The 26,481-nt window shown below is 37.9% G+C and overlaps 1 protein-coding gene across 2 annotated transcripts in view; it reads left to right on the top strand.

Annotated features, from left to right (window-relative positions):
• OTOGL (otogelin like) overlaps positions 1 to 26,481 on the top strand; it is a 93,630-nt gene that overhangs the window by 626 nt on the left and 66,523 nt on the right. For both annotated transcript variants that reach the window (XM_026798271.2, XM_026798293.2), the window contains exons 2-19: positions 687 to 726; positions 1,818 to 1,866; positions 3,952 to 4,009; positions 5,706 to 5,804; positions 6,432 to 6,586; positions 9,272 to 9,393; positions 10,551 to 10,756; positions 13,476 to 13,606; positions 14,242 to 14,348; positions 16,529 to 16,635; positions 17,333 to 17,458; positions 18,166 to 18,274; positions 18,508 to 18,554; positions 19,912 to 20,057; positions 21,641 to 21,764; positions 23,376 to 23,553; positions 24,299 to 24,423; positions 26,184 to 26,393. In XM_026798271.2, the coding sequence (XP_026654072.2) occupies positions 687 to 726; positions 1,818 to 1,866; positions 3,952 to 4,009; positions 5,706 to 5,804; positions 6,432 to 6,586; positions 9,272 to 9,393; positions 10,551 to 10,756; positions 13,476 to 13,606; positions 14,242 to 14,348; positions 16,529 to 16,635; positions 17,333 to 17,458; positions 18,166 to 18,274; positions 18,508 to 18,554; positions 19,912 to 20,057; positions 21,641 to 21,764; positions 23,376 to 23,553; positions 24,299 to 24,423; positions 26,184 to 26,393 (2,139 nt within the window). The remainder of the gene's footprint in view (positions 1 to 686; positions 727 to 1,817; positions 1,867 to 3,951; positions 4,010 to 5,705; positions 5,805 to 6,431; positions 6,587 to 9,271; positions 9,394 to 10,550; positions 10,757 to 13,475; positions 13,607 to 14,241; positions 14,349 to 16,528; positions 16,636 to 17,332; positions 17,459 to 18,165; positions 18,275 to 18,507; positions 18,555 to 19,911; positions 20,058 to 21,640; positions 21,765 to 23,375; positions 23,554 to 24,298; positions 24,424 to 26,183; positions 26,394 to 26,481) is intronic.

Here is a 26,481-nt window from a genome sequence, read left to right as displayed (position 1 = left end):
TCAGACGAGTAGCATTTCATGGTTTTCAATAAGGTAAGATTTTATTTGAACAGACTGCACCTGAAGTTTGTTTAAACGTTTTTAGACTGCTAGGGTAAATAATTGCTCTTCTAGTTATAAAAATTATCTTACTTTCTATATAATGCAACTGGATCTTATACATAGTTTCCTTGCTACAATTACAAATATTTCTAATATAATAAGAAAAAGTTTTTTGTGGTTTTGTTTAGTTTTGTTTATTTGCTGTCTTGTATTAAGCACAGGCTCATTAATATTATTTACAATTCAGTCTTACAAGCAACAGTCAGTGAAGTATTATAACCCTGGAGGTTTGATTCTGGAAAGCTCTGTGTACCTGTTCTATTTCACCTGTTTACCTCTTCTATATTTTTGTTCTGTGCCTCTAAAGAACTATGAGCTCTTTTTACTTCTTCATGGTAGCAGGTACTGGAACGACAACCATGAAACCTGCAGGCAAAGACTGTGTGAGAGGATCAAATTCTTAGGAAGGAGTGAATATAGTCCTACATTCCTTGGATACAGAGTTTCTACAAAAGTGCCCTGGAAAACTCAGGATTCTTAAACCCCAAAATTCAATAATGTTGTTTTAAACTTGACATTGCTTGCCAAGGGGAGAGTAATGCTGTAAAAAAAAAAGTTTAACTTTGTGATTTTTTACTCTACAGGATCTTATTGCAAGCTTCCTCTTTTGAGAAGAACTTTGAGGTAAGTTTTTATTCCTTATTTGTCAAGTCCTACAAAAAGAACAAGAATGAGCAAACGCAATGCAGTGAAAGTTAGAAAGCGAAATATAGCCTTGAATTCAATGTGTAAAATGTCATCTACATGTAGATTGGATGTAGAACACGCTTTCAGAATGTTTACAACTCTTTCCCAAGTATTTATTCCCAAGTAATGGGCATGGGTGCTCTGCTTGAAAAATGGAGGTCCTTATGAAAAATGATACTTCTATGGTCTAGAGAAAGCTTAGAAGAATAATGGAATGAAAGCAGCATGAGATCATGATTTCATGACTGGAAAAATACATTAAATGAGTATCCATCTACAGTTTTAACTGCATGATAAAATCCCAGCTGCTATTTGAAGCACAGAAAAGTAAGTGCTATACAGCCTTAAAATAAACATTTTCAATACTAATTTTCACATAGAAGCTGAAATCCAAACAAAACCCAAACTAGGCAATGTTCCTGATCCCATTGAATTAAATGGGATCTATGCCATCATTTTCAATGGAGGCATCAAGTTGGACGTAGTTTTGTGTATCTTATGACTTTCTAATACATCTAGTGGACACACAGGCATGTCAAATGATATGCCATCATGAAGTGTTGATAGAACTAAGTGTATTTTATAGTTTGATGCTCTTGTTTCTAAACTTAATCACAAATTAAAGTCGGCTCCAGCTGGAGAGTCAACTCTTGCTATCAAAAGTACCATCAGAGTATATTCAAGCAACACTCCGGGGAACTTGTAGCCACTGACATGCAGCATGAAGTAAATATGAAGGTGGTTTACAATTTTGTATCCTGTTGTGTAAGTCTGCTTTGCCTATTTATGTCTCCCCAAAGCTCCAGGTATGTCCCTGTCCAAGCAGAGATTGGAGTGCCGCCCAATTCTGTAAAATGAGACACTGTCAAAACAAAAAAAAAAGAATCACCTTTTTAAATGTTAACCCAAGAAAGACCTCTTTGATAAAGTGATGGTAATCAGAGAGAAACACTTCTCTCTGGGGACTTGCTTATTCAGGTTGCTCCAGGGACCTTTGATAATACAAGATCCTTTTTGTTTTCTTCCAGAACTGAGTCTAATGCAACTAGACAGAAAAGAGATCTTGTAACAGCCGAGGTAGGTTATACCTCCAAAAGAAGGAGGGTGGGGAAACCCTCCTCCCTTTTCTGCTCTGGGCCTTTGCCATCCTTACAAATGACCCTTTGTGGGGAGATGGGCTGTGGTAACAGGAGGACAGTGAGGAGGAGCAGCTACTCCCCACCTGCTCACCCCACCTGAGCTGTGACCTAATGCCTTCATTCTCCCTCAGCAAAGCACTCAGCAGGGACCTACCCTGCCAAGCCGACTGACATACAGCATGGGAAATAAACCCAGGCCGTTCTCTGTGTTTTGTGGGGGTGAACAGGACCTGGAAAGCTGTTTGTGTTTGTGAGAGGCACAATGGCCGTGCCACTGGCAAGGCTCCCTCCTGGACATGGTGCCCTCGGCGGCTCCGGCCTAGCCCTGGTTCCCATCGCCCTGGCCCCGCGCTGCCTCAGTGCTGCATCCCAGCAATGCTGTGCTGAAATTCAATCCTAAATGGAGGAATCTTGTTCCCCCACTTGTACACACTTGGGCTATGGAGCCCAGCCAGAGGTTGCAACCCCTTTGAAGGGGATAGGCAGGAAGCCAGAGGCCGTCCTGCCTCAGGGTGTCCTGGGGAGCCTGCAGGCCGAACCAGGGTGATTTTCTCCAAGGCCCTTTGAGATGTGAGTGCTGCTAGGGAGTCAAAGGCTGCTGTGAAACACTGCCCTGAGGTAACCGAGCCCCTGGGAGAAGCAGGGCTGGAGGTGTCCTCGGAGGGCCCTCAGCAGGGAAGAGCTGTCACACCAAGGACGCTCTGCAAAATGGCACAAAGGCCAAAAGCAGATTTTGTGAGGCGGGCAGCTTGGAGTTGCTATCAGAAAAAATGGGAATGGGCCTTGTTGTGCAGGGAGGGAAGGGACACTACACCTAGCACTGGACCATGGGCACCAGGGATTTTCGTGCAGGGGGCCTTCCAGGTGGTGATTCAATGAAATCTATTTCAGTTTTATTTTAAACAGATTGTACTACTTGGAAGCATCCCACAGCATATTTCCATTTGAAAAAGCGAGCTGTAAAAGGCCTTGGCAAGACCTAAAATGTTCCTTGCACATTGTTGTTAACTTGAGATCCATCAGTTCAAACTTGAGATGTGGAGAATGAGTGGAGTCAGGAGGGAAGAAAGAAATTAGTTTACAAGCAAAGACTAAAAACATTTCTTAGTTGCACAGCTGAAGGCTGGCACTTAAGTCTGTGGGAACTGCAGAAAGGTAACTGTTTTTTCACAGAACATCAGATAAGAAATAAATAACAAACAGAGGAAAGAAGAGCTATTTAAGCAAAAAGGACCAGATTTATAAAGAAAGATACTTAAACTGGCCATGGATAAACATAAGTGGGAAACATTAAAGTGCTCAGCACTTCAATCTTGGTAAACTGTCCAGTCAGTCTAGTGGGGGCAGAAGCCCTAGAGTACTTGCAGTCTGGAATGGGATCATTGGAAGGGAAAATGTGATATGACAAGCTGCAATATCAGGGTGCTGGGCCAGATGCAGGGCTTCCTCTTAGTGTGAGGCTCCCTGCTTCTAAACAGGAGGCAGATCAGGCAGATCTGCTTTCTCTTTTGTTTGGGATGAACCAAAATGCAATTCTGAAGGATGTCAAGGAGAACATTCTCGCAACTGGACTGGCCATAATGGGATGATCTGGGTGCAGCATGGAGTATGAGTCAGGGGAGTGGAAGCAATAGAGGGAGCCCTTCAACAATGGGAATTTGAGTGAAATGAAAAAGGGAGATTGCACTCTCTCCCCTTCTTTTCCTTCTAAACGTAAATGCAAAACTTCCCATGTGGAACCCTGCTGATTCACTGGAACTGGAGGCTATGGATGAGAAGCCAGTAGTGATCTCACGTAGCAGCTGTATCTTTCCCCAATCTCCTCAAAAGACACTGTACTTCTTCTTCCCAGGCTGCTAATCCCTCCAGCAGCACCATTAACTCTGCCATGCACTGGCTGAGATGCAAATTACTCTTCTGTATTTAAAGTTCCAACCCAGTGTTTGAGTGCAAGGCCTCAGGTTTTATCAATTAATTTTTAAACTACAAACACCCTGATTTGGCTTTTATGTTTCTCTGACAGGTTCAATCTGCCTCTCGGTTGCACCATCATGGGACCCTGATGCGGAGTCCACCAGGAGGTCAGTGCTGTGCCCCTCATCTGCAGGAGGAGAGAACCCTGAAAATGCTGCCTCCCTCCTTGGTGTTACCATGGGCTGTGGAAGCCCTCTTCTTTGTGCCACTACAAAATTCTCTCCTGTCTCATTTTCTCATTTTATTCATGTTAAGTATATATATAAAAAAATCTGTTAAAATGGTACTTTCCAAATAGGGCCTTAAAAACCAAATCTGGACAGCTAAGGAAGCCAATCTTTTGAGATTTTGTGGGGTTTTTTTAAAGTTTAGTTTTATTACAATTTTTAATTTCTGCCACTTTTTTTCTGGCCTTGTCAGAGGATGTAGGTGTATCAGAGAGTCTTATAACTGGTTGTGCAAAGGGAAATGAATACTCAGGAAATGAGCATGAAGCTGCTCCTGTATGGACTTAAGCATTGGACAAATTTGTAAAGCAGGTTTAAGTTACAGAAATTTTTACAGAAGAGTTCACTGTAGGCAACTTCAATTGGAATTTGGGTATCCTTCTTGGAAAATGCCCAGGCAGGTGCCTTCTTTTGCATTTTTCTATGTAAATGAATATATGCAATTTTACATCTAAAAATTCTAAAAACAGCAAAAGATTTCCCCATTAGGGCTGTTATAGAAACAATGGTTTTTGCTTTGTTGGTATTTTCAGAGTATCTATGTATATTTGGAAAGCAGTTCTTAAATGGAAAAAATTCAAAGCTAAGCATGGAAAGGAATTTTCACAATGACGGATGATATTCCTAACCTCTGGTAGCTTCTTTGTCCCTTTACTGTAAAGGTCCCATTTTTTTTCCCCCATTTAAAGTCACTAGCAGCTTTGCTGTGCCTCACTGGAAGGACCTGTTTATTTCAATTACTTCCTGCATTGTGCAATGCTTTTTTAATCCCCATCAGCAACATTGGAAGTTTTATATGTATGTAGAGTCTTAATCCTACTCCAAGAAGGCAAGCAACTCTCTGCAAAAAACTGGTGAAGTTTTGCTTTGGGACTAGTTTTCTTCTCCAGTTTTGGGGAATGATGATTTAAACCCAACTCAATGAATGATTAGTAAATGACAAGGAGTTCATAGCTTTCAAAGAGACTATAAAACCATTTAATGCTTTTGGAAAAAATTACTAATTATAACATAAAACGAGCAATTCCCATGGAATCTAAAGTCTCTAACTCCAGTCACCTCTGAAGCAGAAATAACCTTTTAGCTGACTATTTTTTTAGAATGTGAGGAAGGTTGTTTAGGACTGATTTTGACTCTAAAATATATATTCTGGCCTGTTCATAAACTGAATGTACCCTTTGCAGTAAGGTTTAGGAGGGAGAAGCTGGATATATGTATAAATGATGCTGAATTTAGGGAATTAGAATGATCTGTGTCCTGTATATTTTGAGATCAGCAGGACAGGGATTTGATTTCTTTACATGGGAACTTGACCTTTTGTTTGCTTGGAGGAGGTTGACCTTTTGCTCCTTTGTTAGTTTATAAGTCTCAAACCAAATGAGAACCTTACTTCTCTTTTAACTAAGGAACATGAAGGATTAAATTAAGCATATGTTAAAAAATGGAGATAGTGGTTGGTTAATTTTTTCAGCTAATATGGCGGCTCATGATTTAACAATAAAAAAATTTGGCTAGGATCTCTCAACCTCTTTGAAAAATACTGTATCTACTAAAAGGCTGGAATGCTTCCTTGCAGGTTCATGTCCTCAGGAGTGCCTTAATGGAGCAGCCTGCACAGAGGGAGGTGACTGTGACTGTCAGTTATTTCAGGCTCAAGGAAGCAGGTGCCAAATTGGTAAGTTTTTGGGCCAAAATAGTTTAGTATCAGCTTTCAAGAAGATTTAGGATGCAGATTTTGAAAAACTACTGTTACCAGCATATTTGTGATTATTCTGTAGCAGGACTCCAATTTGGCCAGTAGCTAGGAGGATTAAAATTATATGCATTATTAGGGACATATAGAAAACAACATCAGAAATGTCTGCATTTTGCACTTGGGCTGTAATGATATATAGATACCATAACAGATAGACCATTGTCTAGTAGCCAGACAGCCTTTTTTTTTTTTTTAAAGTTATCTGAATAACCAAAACCCACTGCATTTCTTTTAATAAGCAGTGGTTTATTGCAAATTAAATCGCCTACTATTTAAATACGCTACTTTCTGGAATCTGCTGTGTGTAGGGATCAACAAGAATTTTCTTCCAGGATGTGCAGAATATCTAACTCCCTTGCTTCTACTTGTAATTAAAATGTCTCCACTGAAGCAAATAAAGATTTAACTATGATTGCACATGGCTAAAACTGCAGACTTAGGACTAAAAAAGAGTACACACTTGAAAGTTGAAGGAGTAAGTTGATCTTTTGCATTTGCTAGTTTTTGATGACCATGCTTCTTGTAAACTCAGTGTGTTCTCTCCAGTACCTAACACAGGCAAGGACCGAGATGGGATTTGCAAATCATGGGGACAGTATCATTTTGAAACATTTGATGGCATCTACTACTACTTCCCAGGGAATTGCTCCTATATATTTGCAAAAGACTGCAGTACTCTGGAGCCTCAATACACTGTTTGGGTAAGTATGTAAACATACATTAGAAGGAAGTATGTAAGTAAACATAAAAAGAAATAAGTAAAAAAAGTAGACAGACAGTAAATGTACCAAACTGAACATTAATTGCTTAAATATAAAACTGTGGAAATGTGAGAAACTTCTGGAAAAGCCTAAACTTACATGCAGTAACTCAAAATACTAATGTAATTATAATCAAAAGAGTCAGTATATTAAAAATAGTATTTCTTTCTCCTTCGATCCTTAATGGGATATCTGCTCTCTCCCTTCTGGGTGCTAAAGTGGGTCTTAAATAAGACCCCAGAAACTTTAATAAACTTCAGCTACCAGGCTGTAAAAAACTATGGAGTTGCTGAGTATGTAAGATAGCAAAGAGCTATCACTTGCCTTATGCGAGGAACATGAACGTGCTAGGCCCTCATTCACAGCTATTGGCATGCTATGAGAATCTGTTTCCCTGGCCTATGGGATTTGCTCTCCATCTTGTCCCCTCTAGGGATTTGCATTCTAATTTTGGATTACCTCTACGTCATGCAGAGAAGATTAACTGCTCAAAAGCTTTCAACTTGACCTATGTATGGAAGGCACTCTTTTTAGTCATTTCTTCAAATTGCTGAGTATCCATGGTTAATGACTGTGGGTCAGGGAGAGTTCAAACCTATACTCTCTTTGAAGAGAGATGCCCTATTTGTCAGGCTGGTGGTTACTGTGGGGAGGGGGTACAAGATCATTCTGTTACCTTATCACAGTGGTTGGGATTTGGTGCTGATGGGGCAGGGAAGAGACAACAAGAGGGGTCCTCATTTTGAGCCTCTGTGTGTGTGTGTACAGTGGTCACAGGCATGAGGGCAGATCTAGATGCTGATTTCTGCTCTGAGGACTGTTTTTCATTTATAAACAGATGACCTCTTCTTCCCTCAGATAACAGCACTTAGTGAAGATGAATCTACCATTAAAACTGCCATTTCTACCTACTCAAGTTATGGAGAGACACTGTTACACCTGCCTTTCACAATTTCATTTTAATTATTTGGATTCTATATGCAGCTGTGACCTGTTAAAGGTTTTCAGAAAGTTCTGTAGCAAAGTCCAAGACTATATTAAAATCTGGAATCAATATGTCAGTGGATTCCAGTGGCTCTGGAAAGAGAGAAGGTTCTATTTGACTGCTGGAAAAAATGTCATGTTTTACTAAAATTGAAAATGTTTGCTCAGCAAAGTCATAAGTAATGTGAGACTGTAGACAGACTGGGCAATGGAGAGACAAAAACCTTGCCAAATCCTAACATTATGGTCCTTCTGGCTTTAATAATCGACCCCACAAGAGGAGAAGAAAACATAAGGATTATTTTGATTTTCCTTTATTGTGTTTCTGTCTTGGGATGGGTTTACATAGAAGCCATTTGCCAGGTCTAATAACTTTTATGTTGTCTTTAATTATGATTATCTTTATACATGTAAAAGCTCCGAATGCTTTTCCTGATCTAGCTTATTTCAGCCAGAGAAACAGTAACTGATTTTTACTTCCAGATTTAGTGTCAGTCAAGGAAGATTTATTCAAGTATTCATGAGCACTGTATGTGTTTACTCACAGATGTTTTCTTCAAAACAGTTACATTTACAGCCTCCATCACTATGTTGGTAAAATGTTCCCAGTTACAAGTTTATTTAGCTTAACAGCACTGTCAAGTAAATAGGTAATGAAATTCCCATCCTTCTCAGAGAATGATGACACACAAAGTAACAAAAGTCATATTTGAGCAATTTAATCTCTGTCTATATTTTAATCTGGGAAATGATAGGCATCTAAGATGTAAAACACATTTCTCTCTCCGTTCAGTGGTGTCTAAAATAAGTTCGGGGGCTTTTGAAGCACGCTAGGACATCCTACAGGCTTGGGTGGCTCATTCCCCCTGAGATTAATGAAAACTGTGTAAGCTTTGCTCAAGCACAAACCCGCAGTTTTCAAGTCCTAAGAGTACTGTATTTGATCAAGATAAATTGGTATATGACTAAGCCAATCCCCTGGCTCATACGTATAATGGAGAAAAGCACACTTCAGAAAAGTCTACCTTTCTTCATTAACAGGGCTCGAAAGCCAATGCAAAATGGATTTTAACAGGTCCATGTAACTTAGATGGCTGCTGTAATCTGTGGGAGCGCTTCAAAATCTCAAGAAATCCTGAGTGGTTTAGGAGGGCATGCTGTAGTTCAGCTTGTACCAGTCTCAGCTGGCAGGGAGAGTGCTGCTATTACACTGAGGTTCTGTATGGTTTGTATTCCTGTTTTATAGATCAGATCTCTAGACACAGAGAAGTAGGGGTGTTTCTTCAGTGCAAGTAGCAAGCTCCACCTTTGGCCTCTATAAGCTAGCTCACTACAGTGTCTCTGAAGTTTGTCAGTGTAAAATGCCTGACTCCTTTATCCAGTATTTAGACCACTGGCCTGTGATGATACGCACTATTAAACAGTTGCTGTATTTCTCAGCAGTACTCTGTAGTGTGAACTTTGAGTTTTGCATACCTTTGTAATTGTGACTTTGCAATATTCTAGGTATTTATTTTTAAAGCTCTTTCATTATTTGGAGCATAAAAATGTGAAATATCATACATGAATTTAATAAAAATGGTGCAAAATTATTGAAGACAAGCATTTACTCTTATTGTGTGTCTATTTTTTCCCTCAAAGGTTCATAACAGTCCTCACTGTTATGGTTCAGTATATACTTGTCATAGGTCTATCAGCTTATTTTTTTCAAACCAAGAAGAAATAATGATTTCAGGACATGAAGTAAGAAAAAATGGAATCAGGTAAGTGTTCTAATGGTGAGTTTTATTATTTTATTGGGAAAAAGATAAAGTGGAGTTTGGGAAACTGAGGATTCTTACACAATCCAGATAAAATAATTTGATCTGTACCTTTACTGATCCCTTGCTGCTCTGTATTGGGGCTGACAGTGCTCTAGTGTGAGCAGCTGTGACAGTACTGATGTCATACACGAGTGAGGATAGAATACACTGTATTGACTGTGTTCAGCTTCTCAGCTGTAACCTAACAATTATTTATTCCTTCTTTTTACGGACAAAGTCTGTGTCAGGCAGTCCCAGCTAATCCCTGGTGCCTCCAGATAGCATTTTGAACAAGTCAATCATTATTTATTCTTGGTAGCTATAGCTAATATAAGACATGATGGTCTTCTACATGAGTCTGAATTGGTTAAAAAAAAGATCTTAAGACCCTTTGGGGAAAAAAACTCCACAAAATATCTCTGAGGTACATCAAACCTCCAAATTTACCTTTCTTTTTGTAAGAGAAAGATGTGTGTAAGGCATCCTTTATGCAAAATAAGTATATTTTACTGATTGATAAAGTACAGAAATTTCAAGAAAGTTGTTGAGGTGCTTTTGCCATCCCCTTTGTAATGCCTTTAGTATCTGAGAATGGTACCTCTGGTGATACGTTTGACCCAACAGTGGCAACTTTGGAAGACTGGGATTAGATCTGTGCTTATTATTGTCCAGTGGTCTTTCCCCAAAGGAGGAAAAGGTGCAACTTTTTTGTCAGTGGTGTTTTCTGTACTGCAAGCTCCTCCTTTTGCAGATGTCTAACCCAGTGATGACCCAATGCCCAGAAGGGCTGGTGGTGGTTTCTTGCCCAATGCAGCATGCTCATGAACTCAAGTATTCCTCAATGCGGTGTGCCAGGCTTTGAAAGCAAAGATACATTATTCTTTTATACCTATAATTGGTACATCTGATAGGTGTATACAGCAGAAAGCACTCATTCTTGATGGTTGACATAGAGAAGTAAATATAAGATAGTAAAAACATGATGAAGAATTGAATGGAGTGACTGTGCACACCCAAGAAGAAGTGCTCGTTGAGTTAGAGGTGATGTTTTTTGTGGTATTTTTCTAGCATGGGCCTCATCTCATCTGAGATCTTTCATGTACACTATATTTTTCCAGATTAATATTGCCTCAGACAGTTGGAAATGCTTTCATTGAGAGACTGGCTGACTATATTCTTGTGAAGACTACCTTTGGTTTTTCTCTTGCTTGGGATGGCAACTCTGGTATTTATATTAAGCTGACAGAAGATCATAAGGGAAAACCTTGTGGCCTTTGTGGAAATTTTAATGGCAATAAATATGATGACCTGATACTTCAAAACAGTAAGTAAATAGCTTACCCTTACTTTGTGTGAACAGTTTCCATGTTCACTTTAAATACAATGCTGTATAAATAGAATGTTGTAAAAAGTCAGTCCTGTTTCAGTTATTTCAGTAAAATAGTATAGAATCTCTACTTTTACTTCTCCTCATCATTAAAGATGCAAAGGGAAAAGGTTCTAGTTCAGGAAAGTACTTGTATGTGCATTTAAACCTCTTGCTCAGCAAAGCACTTTGGGTATCTTTATCCTATTGCCTTTAAACAATAAATACATAAACAAAAATTTATGTTTTTTTTCTGTGTTTAAAGATGGAGAGGAAGAGCACCATCTTGGGTCATTCTCTTAAAGCAACATCTTAAAAATCCTAGTTGAAATAAGTAAATTTCTAGGGTGTTTCCTGGGAGTTCTTGTATCCCCTTCTTGGTATGGTGGACTAAGGGCCTTGGACTACACTCTAGAATGAGGAGCTGCTTTGTGCTGTGCCTGAGGCAGAGATGACTTTTTAAACTTGTATTCTGTAGCCTAGATAGGGAATACTCCACAGGGACTTTTGTCTTACTTGCAACTAATGTGGAAAAAAACCTAACAAGAACGGGCTTGAAAATATGAGGATTTTTCTCACTCTCTTATTCAAACAAAATAAGATTGTCTTACTGTTATCATTAACTGCTGAGAGAATCTAGTCCCATGACTCTGCATGTGTTTAAGCCACAAAAGGTATCCCACAGTAACTTTTCCCCCTTTTTTTAATGGTCGGTAGTGGAGCTTTAAAACTTCCTTAAGGAAAGAATGCTCGCTCTATGTATCTTTGCAAATTCTTTAAAAATCTACCTGAGTATACATTTTTCATAGCTTTTCTGCCATGAGAGCAGTAAGTTTTGTGCAGTTACTTCTGTTCACCAGAGTACAGTATGTTTAATAACTGATTTAGTCTGCTGATGTGTAATAATAAATAAAAATAATATTTGGAGGAAATAATGAATTCATGTGATCTCTAAAATTCAGTAATTTCAGTATCTTTAGATGTATTATCTGTTATAAAGGATTTCCAGCTCATACTTGTCTTCATTTTTGGAACTGAATTTTTTCACCAGATCATTAGTGAATTTTTTCACTAGATCATTTAATCTAGCATTTTTCTTTATCACACATGGTAGCATTATTACAGTGAACAACTGAGAGCCAAATGAATTTAATCTTGAATCAGTTGTATAACATGGCGCCTTGACTCTGCAAATACAAAGTATGACATTCTAAGATCTTCAAAAGAATAGACTGCTAATTCAGATCCCTTCCAAGCTGCAACATTTTTCTAAGAATTTCTAAATCTTATCAATCATTTGATATAATTATTTCTCTCTTCCAGCTAAACTACCTCCCTGAGTAGTGTAAAGGTAGCTCTTACATCTATCCTGAGTCTTCCAGAGTCCAAATGCTCATTATTTGTCATGCGTAAATAAATAAACTGCTGAGAGGCATATAATACTCCATTTCTAAATACAGTTTAAAAACAAACTCAATTTTTGTTTCCTTATCTTCACCTTTAATAGCATCTTTGTGTTGCTTTAATATGAAGGACTGTATCTGTGTATAGAACTGTTTCAAGGACAGTGATTTTATTATGTGGTATTTTTTTAAGACTTAGAAGTTTTTTTCAAGCCATGTCAAAATGTACATAAAGTATTTTTAATGTTCTTGTAGAATCAGAGTTATAACAACAGGTTCATCTCTAGATTAAACCCCGGCCTTTTGTGTTTGGAAAGGTTTTCTGCATAAAGAACTCTGTCAGAGAGGAAGAAATATTTTAAGTCTCTCTCACTCATAAGCAAAACAGACTGATGGTTAGGATATTATAGTAATTTATTTGTGGAGATCCAAGTATATGTATCTCATTAGTGTGCTTTGTGGCTTTCCACATTTTAGTATCCAACTTTGTACCTCTTGTGCTAGATGTTAGATTAAGTTTTCCATAGTACAGCTCTGTGAAAAAAAACCCTCTAGCTGATTTCATTTCAATATCTTTCTCCTAGCCATGCGTGGATATAGATAACCATAGCATAGACAATTACTCTCAGGTTCTTCATAGTGGAGGCAATATACCATTTTTAACCTGATGAGAATGTAGAGAAAATGCAATATAGTTCTTGCTGCAAGTATATGGGAATTTTGTGTCTGTTTTTTTACTGCCAACTTTCTTGTATGTTCCTGTATCTAAGCCTGTTGCCATGACTTCCAGTCATGCATCTTGTTCATTAATTCTCCTGTGCTCGTGCTGTGAGGAGAGCTGGGCACCTTGTGCCTGTGTGCTATAGGGCTTTTCTGCAATAAGGGAAAAGGAGGGACATAATAGCACTAATTAACCTTTGTGAAACGTGATGAAAGACTTAAATTGCTTCAAAGAAATGTATTTTTTCTTAAGTATTCAATGCCTTCCACTTGTCATTATTTGTATATTTGCTATGAAATTATCAGTGATTGTGCTTAAAATAATCCAAGCCGACACCTTGTCATGTATTTTTTCAATATTTTTAATTAAATGTAGTATAAAATGCAACCTGAAATAAAAAAAGAAATATATTACTTTTCTTTATGACTTGTACTCAGAAATCATCTGTAATTGAGGTAATGAACACATTGAAAAATTACTAAAATTTTCAAAGCTGTCTTATGTGTTTGTGTTGACAATTATTTATTGTTGTTCTCCCAATGTTTTTATTCAGTAGGTGAATATACAGAAGACATTGCTGAATTTGCAAATAGTTGGGCTGTGGAAGCCTCAGATGATATAGCTTGTGTCCCTACTGCCTCAGATTTTTCCAGTCCTTGCTCAGCCAATGCAGAATCCGCTGAGGTAAATTAATTATATTTTATGTATATACATCGATATATGCATATGTATACATGTATTTTCTTAATCTTCACTGCCTACTGATGGTACAAGAATCTAACAATATACACAATGTTGAAAAAGCCTTAAATGCGTTGAGGCTTTGGGAAAGATTCAGATCAGGGCGGTTGCTAGGGAGTGCCTGAAATTCTTCATGCGTTTAGCTTAAAAGTCCAAAGGCTCAGATTGGATGTGCCAAGTGGCACCAGTCTGCTGGCAGAGCTCTTCATTACTGCATCAAACTTGGGTTCAGTTTCCAGTTCTGGCATCTTGCATCTCATTATTTTAGAGATTGTGGAATACTGCAGAAATAGTTGGAGGTCAGCTACTGCATTGACACAAAATACTTTTCTTTGTCATTTCACACTTTTTCATCCCAGGTGGTTTAGGACCAGTGTGCAGTCAAGAAGGCTTAGGCACAGAGGAAAAATTTTAGGAAGAATAATGAAAGAGATATAATAGTAAATTGAGACACCACTATGCTCAAATTTTAATGGGGACATAAAGGACCTTAGACTAGGGAAACAAAGCTAAAGAGAATGATGCCTGTTTAGAAAGTATTGGCTAACTTCCATTTACTGATTCTCCTTAATGCACAGGACATATTCTTCAAGTGCCAAATATTCCTACAGTTTCCTTTTCTCAGCTGTCATGAAAGTATAGATCCGTATTCTTATATTTCAAGTTGTATGAATGATCTTTGCAGGTAAGTACTTGAATTCTTGTGTATTTAATCTTGACACATGAAATGAATGCTCAGTCTTTTGTGTGGGACCAGAATGAAAGAACATTGTGGGAAGCTGGGAAGAACCAAGTTCAAAATGAGAGACAGGGTTTCTCAGGGGGTGATTTGTGTGGGGACAAAGGGCACAAAACCAGCCTGACAAGGGATATTTTGATTGCTAAGGGCTTACATAGATTCAGGGAAGCACTAAACAAGTAAGTGCAAGGTGAATTCATGGAGTATCACTCATGACAAAAATGAGTTCCTAATGACAAAAAACCCAAGAAACTTTTATCTGGAGGGCCAGAAACAGAACTATGTGGAGATAATACTAGGAAGAAATATCAACTATACTGGAGGAGTTGGGCCATTTGTCAGACACAGCTGGACTGGTTTTTATGAGTAACCGCTATCATTCAAATGAGTAGAATTTTTACAAAATGGTGCCATTTACTTAAATTCAGAGCTGCCAAAAGAAATTGAATTCGTTTGCTTTGATGGGAGTCACACCCCCTCAGCTGCTGGCATAGTAGGCAACCTGGTATCCTAATTAATTCTAGTCATTCAAGTTAAAATTGTACTCTGGTAATTGAAGAGATAATTGGGCAATGTACCACTTTCTTTTTGGTAAGGTTTTCAAATGAAGAAGTAATTGTCAGAAATAGGAGGATTTTTTTCCAGTGTATATAATACTCAGAGTTTCACGAGTTTAATCAAAAGCATGCAGAAAGGATCACAAGACTAAACATAAGGATTCCTCAGTATAATCCATTACAACTTATTAGTTCAATTTTTGATGGATGATTAGCTTTCTGATTTACCATAGAGTCAAGATAGAAGAATTTGTGTTTGTAGGAAAACACTGGTGTTGCTCAGAAAAGAGATGAGTTGCCTCTGTATGGTCTCTGTGTAACTCAGGAATTTACTGTGACTTTTGAAGAATAATGAAAGCCATTTTTTTTTCAAGTAGGATATTGAATCACTGCTGTGGTGTTAAGGAGGGTTGGATTTTTTGTGAACAATCTGATGCATGTTGCTGTGAATTTTGTGAATGTTAAAAACCTTGAAGTTTCTATGTCTCAGAAATTCATTAATTTAGGCTTATTTTGTATATAAAGAGACCTCTTTTCTTGTGGCTTAGTGTCAGTTTATGAAGGTTTTTTGTGTGGCCATAGTATAGTCCAAGTATTCTTTCTATTAAGACCCATTTAATTGGATTAGATGAAGAGAGTTGGAGAGACTCTGATCACTGCAACAAAGAGTGTAGTGGTGTTTGATTTGATAATAGATGTGTTGAAAGCAGAATACAAACACAATACAACATATTCTTAAGACGATTAATTTTGGAAGCATGATCTGGTGTGCTAAGGGACAAACTCAGCTGATCTGTCATAAACATGCTTATAATAGAAATGTCATGCTATGACTAGTTGATTTTGGCACCAGATCTTCCACAGCGAATGTTGTGAATTGTTCGACTTTCACAGTAACAAAAGTTTGGTGGTATTTCACCCTATGTGACTTACATCTGAATAAAATTTGAACTTGCCTACATATTAATGAATGTCTTTTTATTTGATTCTGGTAAAAATGCACTGTACAGCTTCTTCTGTATAGACTAAGGCAGAAATCTTGTCTTTGCCCAAGGCTGTGCTGCCCTGAGCCTGTCCACAGTATTTAGTGGATAATAATTCTGCCTCTGAGAACTTCAGCACAAGGTCAGGAGTCCATAATAGGGTTCTTCTCATCTAAGTTCAAGCAATTGGAGACTTGAAGTTCTCTCTTGAACCAGAATGCCCTTTTTAAGTGTAGGTCAGAGTTTCTATGCCATGCAGGATGGAGAAGCCTGAGATGGGGATCTTGAGACTGTTGAGTTGTCCATTGTCTTCAAAGGTCCTGCTTCTCTTTCACTTCAAGTAGCTCTTTTTAAAAATAATACATTAGTGGTTTCATTCATTGTTGTAATATTGAAATGAAATAACTTTTAGTGAGATCAAATGATAAAACCACAATGTTAGTTCATTCCTTTTTATATTTTCCCTGTGTGCCTTTATGACTGAGTGGTGTCAGCTATGCGTGAAATATCCTGTACCATGTCACATGGCAGAAATTTTTAGATGGGATTTGTTTTCCTTGATTATTCTCTTATTTTATCATTTCAGAGTGGATGATGATGAAACATACTGCAGGGCAGTGACAGAGTACGCTAGAGCATGTTCTCACGCTGGGTCCCCAGTGCGGGACTGGAGGGATGACTTTCCTGCCTGTAGTAAGACTCTTCAATAAAGCATGAACCTTTGAGATATCCCATGTATTCAGTTCAAATATTTCATCTTGACAACATTTTTCCTTGTAGAACTCAAACCTGATACTCAAGTTGATCAGCCAGTTTCGCTCTTGTTGGCAAACAACGAAGTCAATGACTTGCTCGAGGAATATTTTAATTCCATTGTGCTATGATTTAGATCCATACAAAATTCATGTTTCTGTGGATTTCTTGAAAAATCATGTGTGCTGACCATATTCTAGGACAAAGAGCAAACATCTGTGGAGATTTGCTGTTGCTCTTTGTCCCAGAAGACCTCTCAGCCTCTCTTGGCCCTATAACAGAATTAACGTAGTTAATCCAGCTCCTTCTTGTTATCACTACCACCCATCAGTTGCAGCTCATCCTCATGCACAAGGCTTAGAACTAGCTGAGATATGAAAACATTCACAGAATGTCACAGAAGCTATAACTTATTTTGGAGAGATGATAAAAGGATTTGCTAAAGAGAGACTTAAATATTGACAAGAGCTTCCCCATAGTTCATCAGTTAAAACTCTTTCAAAACACCCATTTTACTTGATCTGATTACCTATCTATACCAGAAGAGCTGCACAATGTTTATTTGACAGAAATGGAGTTTCTAGCATGGAAAGAGAAATAGCACTGATGTTCAGTATACCATGGGTTTTTTTTGTAGCTGAGAAGTGTGAAGACACCTTTGTTCACCGTGACTGTATCAGTTGTTGTCCACCAACTTGCACATTTGAAAAGGATTGTCTTGGCAGCAATCTGCACTGTTTAGATGGCTGTTACTGTCCAGATGGTAAATATTGTCAATGTTATTTCAAAAAATATGTGTAAAGCTACTATACAACACCATAATGATGTCTAAATAGACTGTGGTTAAAGTTAGTGCCTGGAAATTATGAATATTGTAAATTCTGCCCTAGATGTTGTTATTGTCACTCTGATTCTTCCCTTTGTTGTGTGATAAACATTTATCTAGATTACAAATGTGTCTCAGCATGCAATATCAGTTAAAATCTGGAGATGTTACTAGTGCTTCCTACAACAGGATATTGCACAGATTTAGTCCACTTTATTTGAATTATTCAAAAATGTATAGAAATTTTCCTTAAACAGAATGTGTCATGCTCTGTACAAGAAACCAAAGTTTCTGAGACCTGTATGGGACAAAAATTATTGACTGGACTATGAACCATCCTAGTTCTAGACAGACTAAAGATAGTGAGATTTCAGAATCTTTTCATTTTTGAGTCTGTACAGTTTTACATGCTTAAGGCAGACATTTTTCATAAAGCAACAATACAGAGTGGCAACTTCTTATTAGGGAGCTGTGCTCTGAGCTCTCTGCACTCACTTGGCAAATGTTTTTGCTGGTCCTTGTTTAAGACTGATAACATCACCTCCTGGGAGATTGGAAAGTTTGAGTCAGATGGGGGAAGAGCAGTGATCTGGGGTTGGCTAATTTTTTTTTTATATCTCATTAATTAACTTCTTTCCCAACAGGTCTCATTATGGAAAATGGAACTTGTATCTCTTTGTCGAATTGTCCTTGTATTTATCATGGAACTGCTTTCCCTGTAGGCTCAAAAATTGAACAAGAATGTAGCAACTGGTATGTGAAAGCCCGTGTGTTTCATCTCCCAAGGACTACTGTCTATAGTTAGTTTAACACAGTCACACAAATTTTAAACAATAGTTACTGTTTGTGTTTTACAGTCTGAGACCTGTGTATCACTAAAATATACAGGCTATTCTGTGTGAATTCAAGGCATATTAATTAACTCAAAACTACTTATTTTGCTAAAAATCTGAACACTATTACTGTTGTGTGATTTTCCTTTTTAGTATTTGTGCTGGTGGCATTTGGAACTGCACTGATCATGATTGTCCAGGTATTTGTCTTTCATTACTCTTTTCTCATTTCATAACAAAAATGATAAACTTTTCTGAAGACATCAGATCCATATATGATCCCAGGCTTTTGGCTGCCAGTTAAGGAAGAAAGATTAAGCAGGTGGATATTGACAGTAGCTGTGGGCCAGCTGGAATGAAGCTGTTATTTGCCTGATCATACTCATTCTGCCTTTTCCCACATGCTTCCCCTACCTCTGTGCTATCCACCTCTTGTTTTCTATCTCTTGTTTATGCTCAGTGTTATTTGCCACAAATGGTGTGTTTTTATTGCCTGTGCAGTACTTAGGCCAGGTATAAGGATCTCTTCACTTTCAGGTGCAACTTTATTGTAAGTAATAGGAAAACCATCATTCTGATGCTGTAGACTGCATTTTGTCTCTTGTAATAGCAGTTCATGTTTGAATAATCATCCTTATCTTTAAAGATATCGTGTCTCTGTAATGAGTTACACAGAGGAGCGTGCAGCAGGCAGGTGGTGAAGCTCCCTTGATAGTTCTGTACCTCAGACAAGGTTATATTATGAAGTTTGTGAAAGTTTTTTTTTTTACAAATTAGGGAGCCCTCTTTGAATGAGGTAATAAGGCTTAGCAGCTGCTAAGCAAGGCTTGACAGTGTGGATCTGTAATGTGAAACAATTGCCACTGAGAAGCACTCCCTATGTCTTGTGTGTGTTGTGTATACTCATGAGGGGTTTATTACAATTACTTTGGCCTGGTCCTAGGGACAGAGCTGCTGTGAGTAATGGGAGCAGGTTAGATGTGCTCCAACAGAGAACCTCCTGCAGCCAAAGTGGATCTAGTTTGTGTGCTCTGATGTTATCCCATGTTGTGAATGAAAGTGTGGTAAGTGAGGATGAACTGGAGATTTGAACTTCCTGATTTGAACTGGAAAAAAACCCCAAAATGTGTGCCCTGATGACACCTGCATCCCCTGCATACCTGTGGTAGTGAGCAGTTCCATAATACCTAGAAGGATGGAGAAGAGGTCCTCTTTCATACTGAGTCATTGGAAAAAAAAAGACAAAAGATTCTAGGATACTTCCGAATTGTAGTAAAGAGAAAAGTCTTTTGTATTTTAGTCACAGGCATCTCACCTAGTTAGAACCAAAAGGTGCTGCCCATGGATGTGTTCTTTATGAGATGGCATCTGTTGGAAAAAGATGTCTCTAGTGTAATTTGTTTCTAAGTGTCGTTATTATTGGATGGATTAAAGTCAGCCTGGGTTTTATACTTAGAAATCGTGAGAAAGTTTCTTATTTTCTCCTCTCTTACATGATTTGCAGAATAATGATACATTCTTATGTAAGAGAACATTCTTTATACTTTTTCTCTCAAGCGGAGTGCTCCATCACAGGCAGCTCTCATTTCACAACATTTGATGGACGCCATTTTACCTTTCTTGGGATTTGCCAATACATTTTGGTAAAAGGTACTGGAAAAAACAAATTCACAATCACTTTACAAAAAGCACCTTGTGGACAGGTAAGATACATTTTTTTTTAAAATGTTGAAACAATCAGGTCCGTCCATATTTCAAGCAATCTTCTATAAATTCTACTGTAAACTACTTGGTAATGTTACATAGAAAATATAAACTGAAATCATCTTACAGCTTTTTTTTTGTTATTGTTTGTGCTGCTACATGTTATACTGCCCTTTGTAAAAGCTACAGCAACTTTAGAGGGATCAAATCTAAAGACTTACTCATTTATGCATATCAAAGTTGTATAAACACCTTTAGTTATGGCTCCAACAGATGTCAGGCTTTGGAAACATGGCTGTTGGCAGAACTGTAGGTTTAATACATCACTGTTTAGGCGAGAATGTTTTTTTTGCTAGCTTTAGATTTTATTTGATATGTTATAACATATTTTATTTGTTCGAACAATGTCTTTTAGAAAACCATCTATGAGACTAGGCACCACACATACTTGTTTGAAAATATTTTGGCAGACATTCAACAACAGACTAGGAATAAAGGTGCTTATAAAGAGTACTTACCTTTGAGAGTGGATTTAATGGTGCTGTTAGACTCTCAGGAGAAGGGGCCTTGATACTGTGACTCACAGCTGACCATGTGCTGAGGACGGGGATGTCTGGACACCTCAGCAGGGGGCAATGCCCTACTCTGAGACTGTCTCTCATGTCCTCCTTTCAAAAGCTTGATTATGATCTGGTGCCTCTCTACCTTTCTTGCAAGCACCTCCTTCTCCTGCACAGGTATTGTTTTTATTATTTTTCAGGGGCTACCTAACCAACCTTTTCATGCTTGAGGCATTTCAGGTGGCCTCAAGCATGAAAGGGTTGGTTAGATATCCACTGAAAAATAAGGTTGCCACTGGTAATAACCTTTTGTAGAGCTCTAGGCACCTTGAAAAGTTTCTGGATGAAAACAGAGGGGACCCTGGGGAGCATAAGATGCTTGGTTTTGGCTAATTCAGTGTTGGCTTTTGTCCTGTATTGAGGTTCATAAATTCTGCCTGGATTGCACACTAAAATGATGCATGTGACATGGTTTATAGGTCACAATTTTTCAATTGTCAGATATTTATAAATTATTGTAATGAAATACTGGAGAATTTATGTCCTTTTTATCTGCAATCAGAGATCATCACTACATTTTATGTGTGCCAAAGTTTCTTTCTCCTGTGTTGCTGCATTTGTGCTCTGGTTGCAGCAGCTTGATTTAGATCGGGTCAGACCCTTGCTCTACCAGTGGTTAACCCATCAATGAGCAGTACCCAAAGTGGCCGTGCAAGAATGGAATTTTCAACCCAGTATCAGTACCTGGGGACCTCTGTCCACTTTCTATAATACTGACATAATACCTAAAATGCATTCTCCTAGCATATGAAGATAATGCATAAGCAATGTTATATGATGTACATACAATTTTGAGTGCCTTGTTTAATGCTTTGAGTGATAGTTTACAACTGATTTACCTGATGACAGTTCTGATCTTTCCTTTCTATATGCTTTTTCCCCCCCTGTTTGTTTGCTTCTCTTTTCCATGGTAATATTAATGTCATTGTCTGTTTCTGATGGTGAAACTTGTTTCTCCTTAGAACTTTGACCATGCCTGCATTGAGTCTATAACACTGGTTCTTGAAGATGATGTGAGGAAACAAGTAACTCTCACAAGATATGGTCAGATCCAAGCTGTCCCTAACCAAGTTTTTAACCTCAATGGTAAGGAGTGCATGAAGAAGAATATTACCAGAGTTCACATTCTGTCTCTTAAATGCTCCAAAACTTTTTAATAATATCAGTCTTTGAAAAAGGAATTCCTTGAAACATAACTCATTAAAGCATACAATCACTTACTTCTTAGAACATTAGTAATAACTATAGAAATTTACTTTTATCATCTGTAAAACAATTCTTCATTATGCCCTCATTTCTTTGCATTTCTTATCTTATAGAGTACTTAGAAATTCCACTCATTTTGTTTATGTTTAGGGGGAGAGAGGTAAGAAAAAGAAAGGAAGTGAAGAGATCTTGATGCTAAGGTCTAGCTTGCTTAAAGCTTTTTAGACTAAATAGAATGGAAAAGAATCCATGTGCTCCATGGGATTTATATTGATTTCACTGCTGACTTATGTTGTGATTTCAGACAGGTTACTTCATCATTTTGGAAAGGATAGTAAAATAAACCAGCCTTAAAAGCATGTTATAAAATTAAGCACTGAAGGTAGAAATGATACTGCTAAATTTTGAAATTCACAGTGACCAGTTAGTGGAATTTTAGTCTCTTTCTAAAAGGGTTAAGTGAGAGTAAAGTTCTTACCCAGCCTTCTGCAAAACAGATTTTAGGGAGTCCTGTGCTGGTGATTGCAGTTATGTCTTTTCTTCACTGAATTTGTCCAGTCACAGTACTGCTTTTGGCATTCACAGTTTTCTATGGCAATGAGCTTCATAGCTCAGTTATGCTCTATGTTGACAGTTCTGCTTCATAATTTGATTGGTAACTTCATTTTATTCCTTTTGAATTAGTCCCTACTCACTTTCTTGTCTCTTTCCACAGTCTGCAACAAATACAATTTATGAAAAGTATTTTGGTGTCACATTCTTTGTGTGTATCTAGTAAGTCTGATTCCCTAAGGACATCCTTAAGGATTTTGTTTTCCTCTCTTCAATCTGTGTGTGTGTGCATGTGTAGAGGCTGCTTATGAAGGTAGATCTACTTTAGGCCTTCAGCCGCAAGTAGCCCAACAATGTGTAGCAAATGAATGCTGTGACTGTGAAATTTCCATTTCCTCACATAACGGATTTGCTGGGAAGGAAAGCTGGGAATTTGATAGGGGCTCAGTTCACATACAGTCCAAGGAAGGAGCTATACTGATGTCATGTCAATAGTGGTAAGAGAGAACCTGCTATCTAAAGATTCAATATACTTTACAGAAATCTGTTACTTACTATTGTAATATCAGTGGAGACTAAGAAAAAAGGGGTTTCTTGTCTTGCCTTCTCATTGCCAGGGGCTTGCAGTTGCTTTGATTTCTTCTGAAATAGAAAAAAAACCAAACAGAGGTGCAAGCATGATTTCTAGATAACTCACAGGTGCAGAAAGCTGTGACATTTTAAAAATGTCAACAGTAGGTGGAATTCCTGATTTGTGTTGTTACTGGAAATAAGCTCAGATAGAGAATGGGAGAGGATATTTGGCCGATGGTGAGGTTGTGCATAGTTTTTCATTTTATGTCTGAATTTTCAATTTTTTTTTGCTTAATGGGTAGACCAGTACAACCTGGAAGCTGAGTTTCAGTGACTTTGTTTTTCTTCTTCTTTTGCTATGTTCAGGGGCTATTGAAATTCAGAATATATCTTCTCTCTTTGTTCAACTGAAAACTAGTTTTGGTTTGAAGATACTGTTTGCTAAAGATGGAGAGAGGATCTATGTTCAAGTTGATGTCAGATGGAAGAGAAGAACATTAGGACTATGTGGAACTTACAATGGAAATTTAAGAGATGATTTTCTGTAAGTTTCATGTTGTGCATTTATATTGTGTTTAACAACAAGTGAAAAGTTTTGTTGAACATAATCATCTGATAATTTAATTTCATTAACATGCTCAAACTTTATTAAAATAACCAATATAAAATGTCCTAATTAAAATGGTAGTCACTTTTATAAATATGAAAGTCAAAAACTTATGGATTTTAAGGTGTTTTTTTAAGTAGCTATAGAAAGCTACCGTATTATTTGTAGAAGTTTCTGGATGATGATATTATTTGAATGCACTTTTCCTTTTCTTGTTGCTCCCTTATCTTCAGAGCAAATATATGAGCACTGAGAAAAAGAGTGGGTGATAATACTTGTATCATCCTCACATGGCTGACATTTAATACTGTTTGATTTTCCTCCCCACATCAAGTTTTAATGTAAAAAAACGTAATTCTGCATCACAGGAATATTTTAATTAGAAGGGCATAATTTTCTTACTTTTTAACCTTATTTCCTCCAAATTTCCTCAAGCTATAATGTCACAAAACTTGTCTGCACAGCAGACTTAGAATGTAGGGACATTTTCACAGGAATAAAATATTGAGGAAAAAGTTTCGCATGCCCTCTCTTCTTTTATACCTCAAAGATGGAAATTCTTTTGGCACATTGACTATTCAATGTAACTATAAACCTAAGCCTCTTTATTGAACTTGCATCCCCACCCATGTACACCCTGAGGTCAACAGGATGCTTGCAGTGTTGATATTTTCCTTTTCAGATCTCCAGCAGGGATGATAGAAGGGACCCCACAACTTCATGCCAATGCATGGAAGGTTTCCTCAGCTTGCTCCATGCCTATCAATATTCCTGTGGTTGATCCCTGCAATGTGAATCAGCAAAATGGTACATTTTCACAGGGGAGTCTGGACTTAGCAGTAGCTCATTATTATGGGACAGTTTTTCTTTTCTCTGTGAAAAAGTTGCACATACACGTATTTCAGCTTCAGGTTTAGATGTGCACTTTTTTTTTTTTGGCATCGGCAAAGATCATTTCCCCATACATTTTGTATGTAAAATGAAGTTAGTACTTGATAAATAAAAGCTAGTTGGTAATTTAGTGCTGGGTGTACCGACTATGAGCACTAAATTCTGCTGATTACTATACATGCAGCTTTTTAGCTATTTATGATCCTGTAAATTATAGTAGTTGAGAGGAAAGATTGATGCATGATTGTTAAAGAAAGTACAGGAGACAGTGTTGAGATCAAAAGTCCTGTCTCTGGCTTCTCCATGATTATTGCACTAAAAATTTCTTTATCCTCCATCTCTGACAAAAACTGTTGCAGACAATCTGAGAGCCTTGAATTTGCTCAAATTCCTGGGCAAGGATTTAGTTTTGGCTGGTTGGCATGCCTATGGTTTGTGTTGAACTTTCACTGTCTCCTTTATGCATTGCTGCTCTTTTCAATTAATGAAGACAATGGGTAGACTGTAGTTGCCAATTCTGACAGAATGTAGTCTAATATTTTTAACATTTCAGACATCAGATCTCACTAGGGATGTGGGATTTATCCATATTTAAAGCCTGTTGAAGCAAGGCTAGAATAACAGTAAATCTCTAACAATGTGGGGAATCCTAGGAGTTTTTATACACTCCTTGCTGTCTGTCTTCTCAAGACAGCCAGATCAGCTCAGAGCCTTCATGCCTCACCCTCAGTTCTGTGCTAGCTCAGTGAAGGTGGAGTTTGACATAACTGTGTGTTGCTTAGAGCAGGAGAGTGGACTGCATGACTTTCTGAGGGTCCTTTCCAGCCTGAATTTCACCACGATCCTCTAAGAATCACTGTGAAAAAGCAGAAGAGAGTGAAGTGATCCACACCATGCTACAAGCACAGGCATCTTTTTCAGGTCAAAGATGATAGTGACCTGATCAACAAAGGAAAAAAAAAAAATGGTTGTTTGGTTACTTATTTTGTCAGGTTAATTTTCGACTGAGTTAAGTTGTTAAGTTCAGTCCTTGAATCTAGTTTACTGAGAGAGTCCAAAAAATGTGAAATTCTTCTGTCAATCTGTGTCTGTGGAAATGAACATGGAGTTTGAAGGAGAGGTGCATTCTTTTAGCAGCAAAAGTGGCTTAAATATAATCCACATCACAGAGCTCCTTAGCTATTCCACCACTTGTGGTGGCAGTCACCTTCAGTGGCTGGAGGGCAGGAGAAGGGTTTGTTGCTGCTAGAAGGTGTATGGCCAGTTTGGGATTTGCATGCCCTCAAGCTCTGCTTTGTAATGCTTCCTGAGACCACATGCCAGGAAGTACATGGCCATTGTTGACGTTAAAGCTAAATGAATGTCAAGTAGGAAAACCATACTCCAGGCTTTGGGGGACTCTAACTATTCTTTTGAAGTATATTATTTTGCCATTTAAATTTCCTGTGTTATAAGAGGAAGGCATAACAGTATTGAGTTTTAGTACAGTTATTTTTATCTTAAGTAGAGTTCTCTATTGAGGGAGTTGTTTGTAATATCAATTTTAAACTGTAGAATTGTATGCAAGTGTTTATATTGCACACCTGGCTATGTTTGATTTTAATATTCCGTGCTATTGATTTGACTAACTGTTGTATTAAAATGGACCTGGCTAAAACAATGTCACCTTCTCTTAGCTGGGTATGCATCTCAGTGTGATATCATCAACCAAGAGGTGTTTGCTCCCTGCCATGCCTACATCAGTCCAGGGCTGTACTACCAGCTCTGCCGCTTTGACGCGTGCAAATGTGGAAGCAGCTGCCTGTGCAACGCTTTGGCACACTATGCTTATGTCTGTGGCAAGCACGGCGTCGTCATTGACTTCAGATCTCATGTTTCTTACTGTGGTGAGTAACATTTCCATGATGGAATGTCTTTTAGAAATGCATAAAACTATACAAATTTCAATCACTCCATAAAATATAAGGGTTGGCT

This window comes from Zonotrichia albicollis, chromosome 4 (assembly GCF_047830755.1).
Source record: "Zonotrichia albicollis isolate bZonAlb1 chromosome 4, bZonAlb1.hap1, whole genome shotgun sequence".
In the NCBI taxonomy this organism is placed as follows: domain Eukaryota; kingdom Metazoa; phylum Chordata; class Aves; order Passeriformes; family Passerellidae; genus Zonotrichia; species Zonotrichia albicollis.
Note: the sequence above shows the minus strand (reverse complement) of the source record. Positions and strands in the feature narration are given on the sequence as shown.